This window comes from Nematolebias whitei, chromosome 13 (genome assembly GCF_014905685.2).
Source record: "Nematolebias whitei isolate Nwh7 chromosome 13, NemWhi1, whole genome shotgun sequence".
Taxonomy (NCBI): Eukaryota; Metazoa; Chordata; class Actinopteri; order Cyprinodontiformes; family Rivulidae; genus Nematolebias; species Nematolebias whitei.
Genome location: NC_056510.1, coordinates 24479628 through 24491101, shown reverse-complemented (window position 1 = coordinate 24491101; position 11474 = coordinate 24479628). Strand labels below are relative to the sequence as shown.

The window sequence follows — 11474 nt, the reverse complement described above, 5'->3', positions numbered from 1 at the left end:
TCTATCTATCTATCTATCTATCTATCTATCTATCTATCTATCTATCTTTGTATCTATTTTTGTATTTATCTGTCTATCGGTCTGTCGGTGGGTCAGTCTGTTAGTCTATCAGTCTGTCTGTCTGTCTGTCTGTCTGTCTGTCTGTCTGTCACTCTAAACACATCAAGCTAAAGCCTGTTCCCTTTGTGAAAACCTCATCTACGGTTCAGAGGATTATTAGCTGTAACGGCATGAAGCTTTTAAAAGTATGTCATAGCACAGTGCTGGTGTTACACCTGCAAGGGCTAACAAATGTAAATTGTCTAAAGATGTTTACCAAATTCAATATCTTACAAAAAAGCTTCAAACATACCGTCACCATTGCTCAAAGTTGACAATCAGGCATTGAATTAGTGCTCAGCCACACAATGTCTTTAGCTCTCCTTCCATCAATGTGGGCTCTATTTGTACTAATGTTGTACATGAGGCTCCATAAATATGTGCGCCTCTAACTGTATAGCAGTTAATGTAGGAATAAATAATTTAAAACCAAGTGTATAAACCAAAAGAGCATGAATGCCTACCACTCGCTTATCAGGCACTCGCTGTGTGAACACTCGGTAGAGTCTCCACGTCTTCCCCAAAATTGGTCCAAACACCAGGGTACTTCCAAGACACAATGTCCATGTCCGAGCCTGCAGGGTACATCATCATCATCATCATACCTAACACAATTATAAATTGAACAGAGGTGCATATGGGGGTAGTGGAAACTTACTTGCTGCACAACTATAGATGTTCCAGTTTGTGTGTATGCTTGTTCATCAATGGCAAAAAGATAACCACTGACGTAAGCGAGGACACTTCCAAAGAGAGTCAGAATGTTCAGGTTGGGACTGGACATCTTCACTATCCTGATGAAAGGAAACAAACATTTTCCTGTAAGTAACATGTAGTTACTGTTTAATCTTTGCTACAATATTTGTCTCAGGAACATGATGTTGGCCTGATAGCTCTACGTAGATCTCTCCATACAAGGCAGTGTTTTTTGAGAAGCTACAAAATACTGTGTCCCACTTTACTCTCAAGAATGTCTTAACACCATTTCTCCTAACATTTCTTAATGTTATTGCTAACCTGGACGTACTTTGCTCTTCTTTAACCACTACCTGTTATTTTATCGTTTAAAACAGGTATATCACTATATGTGTAACTCCACGGACTTTTCATGCATCCAAGCTTGAATGCGGCATTATACGTTTTGCTCTACCTGTTGTTTTTGAAGCGCAGGGTGAAAATCAGAAAGCAGAATGCCGACAGAATGCCACAGGATAGGAGCGTCCAGACGACAGCTCTTAGCACTGGAGATAATGAACGCCTTGGGAGCTCCGCTGCCAACTGCACACAGGGACATGATTATTCAAATCACATCTAAATGCAGCTCATTTGTGTGCATGGTATGATTACTGTTATGTGGGTTCAGAAGTCTCACTTTTTCTTATGACAAAGACACAAACTAACAAAAAAAATAGATGGACAAAGATTCATCTCAGAGGATGTTTTATTAGAGCAAACAGCAAACATCGCAAAACAGACTTGCAACTCTATTTTTTTTTTAGAAAACACCAGTCATTACTAAAGTAACACAAAGAGATCAAATGTTCAGGTAATTTAGATGTTCACATGCAAGATGACAAGAGGGGCCGAGTTGACCCCGCCATGATTTCTCCGTGGGTTGAAGTACGGAAAAAGTCTTTCACTGAAAGTGTATCCAATGAATGTGTAGATATGAGAATGGGTATCTGTGTTGTAAAAGGACACTTGCCCACCCTCTACATCCACATACACCCCGACTTTCTGGAGCTTTTCTACCAGTGGTACGCAGACAGGGGTACTGTTGAGTGCCCAGTAGCTCATGCCCTTCCTCATCCCCAGGGTCCAATAGCCTCTCTCAGGGTTCAATATATTCCCTCCTTTTCTGTTGACAGATTCAAGTGCTACTCCAGTGTCCCACTCTGTCTTCCCTTTCACCTGGACTTCATAGTAAAATCTTCCAAAGGAAAAACCTTCCTTTGCCAAAACACTCACACACGGGTAAAATCTCTTTGGGGTGTCAAGGCAGCTAGCAGCCACGTCTCCATGATGGACCTGCTTTTTGTTTTCAGACAGCACCAGTTTGGGATGAGCTGTGTCATCATCCAAAGTCACGTCCACGGCACAGGACTTTGCCCGCTTGAATTCAGACTCGCAGAGCCTCTTCACCTCAACCTTTACCATTTCCTCAACCTGACATGCAACTCTCCTGACCGCCCTCCTCATCGTTCCCACATATTCTACACTTTGTCCCCAAGTTCGGCACCAGTCAGTGACGGCTGGCGTCGTGGAAAAAGCTGGAAATCTCTGAAGAAGGTAAAGATCATCGCTGGTGCTTGAAAGCAGATCCAGTTCAGTGTTTATGTGCCTCAGCTGATCGATCTCTTGCTCCAGCTCCATTATAATCTCACCGTCTCTGCTTTCTACTTGCCTCTGCCTTGCTTTGATCATCTCAGCTGCCTCGGCTTGACCTCTCTGGACAACTTGGAGCAGTTTGTCGAAGATCTGTAAACTCTCCTCAAGCTCGTTTTCCGTGTTTCTCTTGCTAAGCTGAATGTGCTGTTTGATCTCACAGATTTTCTGCATAAGGTCGTGGATCATTCCTTGCACTTCTGCATTTAAGTTTCCAATCTGAGCTCTCCTTTTATTGCTTTCATTCTCTATGTGAACAGTGAGGTGGGCCTTGTGGTCTTTCTGGATGCAGACTTGGCACACGAACATCTGATCAGTGTGACAAAACAGCTCCAGAAGACTCTCATGCTTCTTGCAGACTCTGTCCTGCATGCTCATCGTGGCGACAACCAGTCTGTGGTTCTTGAGCGTGGCAAGAACAAGATGGGGCTCCAGATGAGTTTTGCAGAATGAAGCCAGACAATCCAGACAAGATTTAAAAGCTGTCACCTTTTTTCCAACGCACACATCACATGACACTTCACCTTTATGGCATAGTGGCTGGTCCATGGTGTCGTATTTCTCATCCGAGAACTTCTTAAACTGAGAGGCTACCTCAGATATGAAGGTGTTAACTTTAAGGTCAGGCCTCTTGTACAACTTCTGTTTACACATGGGGCATTGTGGCAGACTGGCACTCTGCCAGTATCTCTGAATGCAGTCCCTGCAGAAATTGTGCCCGCAAGGAGTTGAGACAGGCTGGTTGAACACGTCCAAACAGATGGGGCAAAGAAGCTGCTCCTTCGATAGGATGGTGGCAACAGTGGCCATATCTGGGAAGGAAATAAAGCAGGTGGGGTTTTATGGAACGAGTTGGCTCAGCTCTTTGTATTTTTGTCTTACTCTATAGGGTCTAGAAACACTTGTGCACGATAGGTCGTCCACATCCACGAAGAGCAACAAACACAGTGTTTCAGTATTAATTGTAGTATTATTCAGTATTTCATTAGAGTATTTCATTTTATCAGCAGTTTGTTATAAGCTAACTAAGATCAACCAGAAACAAAAGGAATGGAGGAAAAACTGATTTTTAAAATGCTTCAATATGTTGTCATTGCTACAACACACAAACTTTACTTTTCTTTAGAAGCAAGTTTTGTCACACTCTCGAGGTCAAAGCATGCATGAATTAACACCATAAAACATAAAAAACAACACCTTACCTCAATTTTTTTGTGGTGCTATGAAGGGAGGAAGGACTTGTTTGTGTTTACCAACACCTTGTCTCCACCGCTCAAGTTTTTATTTCAGAACGTCACGTTACACTTCCTCTGGCTCGCCGCCTTCTGGTGTTGAACTCTGCTAACTCTTCTCTTAAAGGCATCTGTGTCAGAGGGGATGCTAAACATAGCTTCAGCAGTCCACCCCCATTACCTAACTTGACCTCTTGCAATCAGTACTCCCCTTGTGTGGAATAGTATCACAGTAAACAGGGAACAGGTGTGTGTGCATACCATACAAAGAACAAGCAAGCAATCGTCGTAAGCATTGAGTAAATAAAAAACTGAGTTAAAATATGCAATCATAAATCAGGGATCCCAGCATTTCATGAAAACAAAATTCCTTGAATTTTCCCTGATTTTTCCCTGATCTTGGATTTCCAGGTGATATTTCAATTACATGGAAATGCTCAGAATTTAGTGTTTTAGTTGGCGGGCAGTCACATTCAGAGTTGACAGTAAGTCTACTGTAGCCCACTGTAAGTGCACACATCAATCATTCCTAATAGTTTATTATTTTGTACAACATCTAAAACTAAAAGGCCACCATAACCAATCAGTAAGGACATGTGTCTGTACATTGTAGAAGCAGAACACGGACTCAACGATACTAGAATATTAACATTAATTCATGCGCTCATTAAAATCTCAGGAAGATCGTCTTTTAATCAGCAGATCAGGGTTCAAATTCCCAGAGGTTTTCATAACTGTTTATGTTTTTCTCGAATTCTCTGAGTTTGCCCTGTCTGGAAATGTGAAAGTCATTTTCCAGGTTTTCTTAGATTTCCAGAGTTGCTGGGAACCCTGTAAATAAGACATAAAGGTTAAAATCCAAGAAGGATGTCAAAGCATACATTGAAACGGTTTGTGTTGCATTGGTGCAAACTGGTGTCCTTCACAAAAATGATCATGCACGAGGACCAATAATGAACCAATAGAAGGTGCTATGGTTTCATGAAGAACACTTTATTTTTCATTACCTGAATAGCTGATATGATTGTGTATTATTTAGAGAGGAAGAAATGGTTCTGTTGGCGTTCTGATTGATGTTCTGGTGAATTTTCTGTATTAAGCCAAGTTCATTTCACAATCAATCAATCAATCAACTTTATTTATACGCTTAGGTAGATGTGGTTATAGTGAGGTGAGTCATCTTTCTTGTCAGACAGGAAACTTGACATAGATACACAATAAGTATAAAAAATAAACATGATTTAAAAACTGATTCAAAAATGGCCCGGTGCTATGCTAAGTCACATTTTGGCAGCTTATGGCAGCAGGAACAAAACTGGTTTCATACCACTTGGTTTTACATCTGGGAATCAAATATCTGCGTCCCGATGGGAGGAGCTTGAACTCGCAGAGCAGTTTGTATCCATCATAGAGAAATGTTGTTTTTGTAAATGAATATTGTGCAACCGTTTTAGCTCCAGTTGATTCCGCTCTCTCGTGACCAAAAACATAAAAATATCAAGCAGTGTCAGAATTATTTTGTGACAAATTCACGTGACTGCTGCTGCAACCAGTATCTATTTCCCAACCAAAAGCACATCAACTGTCTTATCCTTCATAATTTTAGATTACAAATCTAAAAAAATAGCCACAATGCCAGCAGTAAATTGTTGCTATGTTTTGTCTTTGTGAATGTGGCTAGCTTGTTGGCTTTTTGTTTTCCAGACAATCTTTTGCACAATCTTTGAAGTGGACTTTTGACATTGCTACTCATGGATGATTTGTTTCTTCTACTAGTCTTTTTATTTGTTTCCAGCCGGCTGAAAATTAATACATTTTCCTCTTGGAGCTGCCCGTTTTATTTCATTATAGACAAAAATCATTAAAGCTGCATTTGTTCATCTGATGGTATTGGCTCGTGGCACATTTCTTCAAGCTGCAGTGAAGTTAAAATCTGAGACATCCGAGTGGATCATCAGCCGACACCTCAGATTCTGGCTCAGAGTAGGGTCAGGATATCAGATACTGGGTGTCTTGCAAGTGCTAATGGGTTTTTGGGACATTTTCCCATAAGAAATATGAGAAAATTTAAAAAAATAAATAATAATTAGAAGATTTTTAAACTTCATCAGGGAAAGTCATGTTTTTGAGACTGCATCAAAACAAATAAATAAAAATATGGACAAAAACAATAACTCTCCATAATCTTTTTTTTTTTTTTTTGAGTGTGTTAAGATCTGTGAAGCATTCAATACAACCTGTAAATAAATGATAATTCTGCACTGGAATTATATTTGTTCTTAAAGGAACATGAAATATCCCACTTAGATTTACATTGATCACTTTCAGATATATGTTTGTAATTTAGTTTCATTCTATGTTAAAATGCTACAGAAACAACATGATCTGTGGGTTTCTGTTTAATTTCAGTCTGAGTTATTGAAACATGTAAGAAGCTACGTGAGCTGCAGGGGCTGCTGGGTAATTTTGGGACATACAGTAAATGGGTGGACTTTTATCGAGTCATGTGTTCAGATGGGTTGTCTCTGTTGGTTGTTCTGTTTAGTATTGGGTTGGCTTTTATGTTCCAGTTGTTGTTAGTGATTGTTAAGAAAATTACACATAAGTCAGATGTTTTACTTGATGCACTGGAATTGTATTTGTTCTTAAAGGAACATGAACTATCCCACTTAAAAAGGAGGAAAAACACTTCTTGATTAGTGAGTTTCTAACTTGGGAAACTAAAAGTAAAGTGATTTATTTGTACTAAAACTTTGTAGTGTCTTCACAGCTGGGTGTTAAAACATGCCATCCAAGCTGAACGCCCTCCTCAGATAATCATGGTATGCCACTGGTTTATGACAGCAGTGTTTCCTTACAACTATCACTATGTCCTAAATCAGCAGGGTGAATGCCTCCAGAAAATTGTTCAGATAATTTCTAAGGAACATGAAGTTCCAGTTGTCTTGATTGCCAAATGTTTCAGATTGTAATCGTTGACCAGATTGGTGAAAAACAATCCTCTCATTTTACACCAATGCTTTCATTACTGTGTGGAAGTGAGAAATGAATGTTCGCCTGTACTGTGAAAAATACTCTACAACAAATGGCTTTTGGGTACATTAGATAAACCATGTGTAGCATGTCTGTGTGTCTGCTGTAATACTGATATGTCTGATGCACATGCTTGCGTGAGAGCGGATGTAACAAGGTACAAGTACTTTGTTAGTCTACTTAAGTACATTTTTCATGTATCTGTACTACTTAAGTAGAGTTAAACGTGGGTACTTTCGACTTTTACGCCACTACATTTTACATTAAATATCTGTACTTTCTACTACACTACATTTCTATAATATGTTGTGGTACAAATTGTATTCATGTTGTGTTTTTATTTTATTTTATTTGTCTGTTAGTTTGAAAGTAACCAATGGTGAGAGAGGAGTTGGTCCATTGAATCACTGCAAAGTGGACAGGTAACGTTAGACCCGCTTTCAAGAAGAGCTGGACCAATGATGTATATTCTAGTATCCAAAAAAGTTCAATCTGGTCCTCTGGACATTAAAAAAAAACAAAAACAAAACAAAGCAAAAAAATCTAGAAACGTTTCGTCTCTCATCCAAGAGACTTCCTCAGTCTGAGGTGCTGTATTCAGCTCAGTCTCTTAAATAGCACCTTCTCAGAGTGGATCAACCAGTTTTGCTGCTGACAACCAAAACCAGCTGATCACATGCTCAAGAAGGACCATCAGCCTAACAATGGATCATTAGCACACTGATGGCTGTTTACTATTCACAGAGGGCTGAGTGATACTAGCAATCACAGCATTTTTTTGAATGTCCAGAGGACCAGATTGAACTTTTTTGGATTTTTCTACCTGGATTATTGAGCATGCATCAGGATATATTCTAGTATATACACATCATTGAGCTGGGCACACCCACAGCACCACTAACACACCCAAAATGGATTCCACTGCGGAGAGTCAGCCAGAAGATCCGCTCCACTCATGGCCTCATGACAATAAAGGACAATGAATGACAATAAAGAACATCTGAATCTTATTGAAAGACTAATGAAAGACTAATGAAAGACTAATGAAAGACTAATGAAAGACTATCCAGTACAGTAGGACAGATTCTCTCTCCCCAAAAGAGCCAGACTGGACTCAAAAAAAAACTTTGAAAACCAACTTCTTCTGAACTTGAACAAGAAATTCTTGCTGCAACATTAAAATGTGTCAGTTCATGATGTTAGGAGACGAGAGATGTCTCCAAATGGTTCGACACTCGGGTCCATGTTTTGAAAATGGTGTCAGGAAATTAAAACATTGTTCATTATTGACCCATTACAAGGTCGACTGGACAGTATTTTAACTAGATGTGTCTAATGTTCTTTTTTTCTGTCAGACAACTTTTACTTAAATGTGTTTACTGCAGTTAAAATGACACATTGGTTTTGCTTTGTGTTAAATAAAAACTTTCAAAGGTAAAACCATTCCTCTTTCTTATTTTGTTTAATGTCATTTAACTCTGCAGGTCATCCCTGAAATTCTGCTGCACAGAGTCACAAATCCAAGTGTGAACTGTGTCACAGAGTAAACACAATAAAAACATGTATTATCTGCAGCATTGTTCATTAAAATGGCTCAACACTATTAACGTATTACAGAAAATATACATATAGGCAAACTTAATGATATTGTAGACCATTGCATTAAGTAATACATTCAGATAATACTTTGTGTTTTTAAAAGCAAATACTTATTTAGTTTTACTTAAGTAAAAACATTAATGTGGTACTTCTACTTTTACTAGAGTACATTTTTCTCTGTTGATTTGTACTTTTACTTAATTACAGTGTTTGAGTACTTTCTTCACCACTGGCGAAAGCTTACCGAGCTAAGACTGCACAGCTTTTGCAGAACCTCTACGCCGTCCTGCCTGCTGACTCCAGACTGGATGAAGCACAGTGGAGAGTCACACTGAGAGCTGCAGTTCAGCTCATGCTCCATGACTGGCCCCAGTCTGTCCACCATCACAAGCACGGCCTGAAACGACCAGCACACATCACAGCTATGGTCACTTTTGTAAAATGAACACACATACAAGAATTCAGAATGGGAAGTTTGGTTAAACTTCTTAAACTTTTCATTTAGCCCTTATTGTAGCATCTTATTTCTATCGAGACGATAGTTTTGTAAAGTTATGTAAAACATGGAGTTTTAAAGAGGCATAACACCTTTAGATAGGCTATAGAAACTAAATAAAGTCAAAAGAAAACAAACAGTAGCAGAAATAGTATTATATCTATACTCGGTTAGGTCATAACGGTGAAATTAACGACGATCAAACAGAAAAGAAAATTTATTTAAAAAGAGGAGAAAGCTGAGCTAATGTTCTGACATAGACTCGCACAATACCTAACATTCAGTAAAGGACAAATATCGCCCAGCACTTTTCATGCCAAAGTTTAAAACTAAGATGATCTTTTTTTTGAAAAAGTATAGAATTACAGCAGTTTAAACCAAATCTTAAAATAAAAAAATAAGCGCAGTTCTACATGATATTGCAAGATGATGAAGGAAGAAAAGCACTTTTCGATCAGTGACTTCCTGAAGTAAAGTGATGTAAGTGAACCAGGACTTTGCGGGTGTCTTCAGACTTGGTTATCTCAGTTGGTTATGTGATCCACAGCACTCTCGGCTGATATAACCAAACTTTAGCTTATTGTCTGTGTGCCAGCAGCACCTGCAGCCACACAGTAAACTCAGGTAGTGGTAAAATGTTGGCATATTTTCAAGTTTTTTTCAAAATAAAGTTAAATAATTTGGCATTTACATATTTATTTCCACACTTTAGCAACTTTTGATGCCATGGCTAACTATTTGGCGTGTACACTTTTAGTTAACATTCTTTGTCAAATCTTGCTGCAGTTTATTTTTGTCATTTGCGATGATTGAACTTTTCGATTCTTTGAGTTGTTCATTTGGAGATGCTGCCGGAGCTGCTCTTCCTCTCTGCAAAGAGCCTGAGCTGCAGCACATCTGGAAACCAGTCGAACAGACTGGACCATGTTGCATGTCAGCAGAGGGAGAATTAAATGTTGTTATTTAATTATTAAATCTTTGACTAGTTAATGTTTGATACTGTAAATGTTTTTCTTTCTTGAATTACTATTTAGCACTAGTTTGATCACCTTTGTTTTGCTGCTAACACTTTTTGGGTACCACTTTACAATAAGGCTCCCCTTATAGATGGCTAATACATAGTTTATAGATACACTATTAATTCCTCTATAAACACTTTATAAATCATTTATATATGTTTATTATGCATTAATTAAGGGTGACAGAGACAAACCTGACCAGTTTCTTGCCAAATAGTGTTCACATATATTTCACCTAGAGTTGTAATATTAAACATTTCAGACTGAGTTACTACCTTTTAAGCACAATAAGCATTTGTAAACCTAATTTTTAGCATATCATATTGTACTTTGTCACTGCATTATAAGTATCTACAACTAATATTATATCCTAAAAAAATAGGTTTACAAATGCTTATTGTGTTTACAAGGTAGTAACTTTGTCTGAAATGTTTAATATAACAACTCTAGATGAAATACATAGGTGAATAGATTTGGCTCACTATTCGGCAACAAACTGATCAGTTTTGTCTCTCTAGCAGTTATTAATGATTTATAAAGTGTTTATAGAGGAATTAATAACATATCTATAAACTATTTATTAGCCATCTATAAGGGGAGCCTTTAATTGTAAAGTGGTGCCACTTTTTTTGTAATTTAGTCTATTTCATTTCTGTTACTCCACCCCGCCAGCGAGCTACTACCACATATAATTTTAGCTCGATATATTCAATGGAATTTGTGTTTCCTAAGGATGATTAGCTGCGGTGGCCATTTTGAAATGAGTTGACTCAGACAAACAAGCTGTGGATTTGCCTCCAATTATTACTTTCTGCGAGTGTCATTAAAATCAATCCTGTGGTTTGGGACTTATTTTGCTAACAGACATAAAGCTCTTCTTTCAGATCACTTTCATTGTAAAATAATACATTAAATCTGTTTGGGTAAAAAAGTTAAAGGTAAAATTATGTCAGTATCAAAACGGACTATTTTTATGCCAAATTCGGTTTCGAAGTTCAGGTTTAAAATTCTTTAAATAATTGTAAGACCCATTTGTACCACCGTGTGGCACTCAGGCTGAAACTGAGCGGTGACGTGCAGATGGTGTGACATTATTCAGTGGCAGAACACGACCTCAGAACTGTCTGTCCTCATTCTTCACTCCACAAACACTGAATCACAATCTTCTCAGAAAACCCAAAGAGAGCATCGCACTTCTAGCACCCATCAGCCTTTCACTGACCGCCACCTCATCTGAAGTCAGCTCACTCATTCAGAGCGTCTCAGACTGAGGAGCTGAACAGTTCGTCTGTGCTGCCGCAGGTATTTTTATGAGACTACCCCAAGCTGCACCGACTTGCTGGAGATGAAATGACGAGCGCCCACCTGATACTCGCAGCTGAAACCAGACTTCAGGTCTGACTGTTGTAATCGCTGCTGTGACTCAGCTGCGTGATGCCGAGAGCTAAAAACATCAGTTTTTATTGAAAAAAGTTGTCAGACAGGTGAGTGTTTATGTGATAGCAGACGGTACACGTGCCGTCGCTGTCTGTAGAGTGACTAAAGAGGCCTGAGCGGCCTAAAATCTGCTGATTTCATAGCTGTCATGAGAAAATTAGGCACATGAAAAGA

At 38.7% G+C, this 11474-nt stretch overlaps 2 protein-coding genes across 2 annotated transcripts in view; both read right to left on the bottom strand.

Annotated features, from left to right (window-relative positions):
- Positions 1-8733, bottom strand: part of gpr156 (G protein-coupled receptor 156) — a 16455-nt gene extending 7722 nt beyond the window's left edge. The window contains exons 1-4 of the mRNA XM_037686502.1: positions 8593-8733; positions 1250-1377; positions 758-893; positions 564-674 (exon numbers count right to left, since the gene is read on the bottom strand). Of these exons, the coding sequence (XP_037542430.1) occupies positions 564-674; positions 758-893; positions 1250-1377; positions 8593-8733 (516 nt within the window). The remainder of the gene's footprint in view (positions 1-563; positions 675-757; positions 894-1249; positions 1378-8592) is intronic.
- On the bottom strand, positions 1651-3294 carry LOC119419192 (E3 ubiquitin-protein ligase TRIM39-like). Its single transcript, XM_037686503.1, has one exon. It carries the CDS (start codon positions 3292-3294, stop codon positions 1651-1653), a length of 1644 nt encoding a protein of 547 aa, XP_037542431.1.
- Positions 8734-11474: the final 2741 nt, after the last annotated feature.

What these genes read in the sequence shown, in the direction of transcription:
- LOC119419192 (XM_037686503.1), bottom strand. Translation starts at nt 3,294, where the DNA reads ATGGCCACTGTTGCCACCATCCTATCGAAGGAGCAGCTTCTTTGCCCC.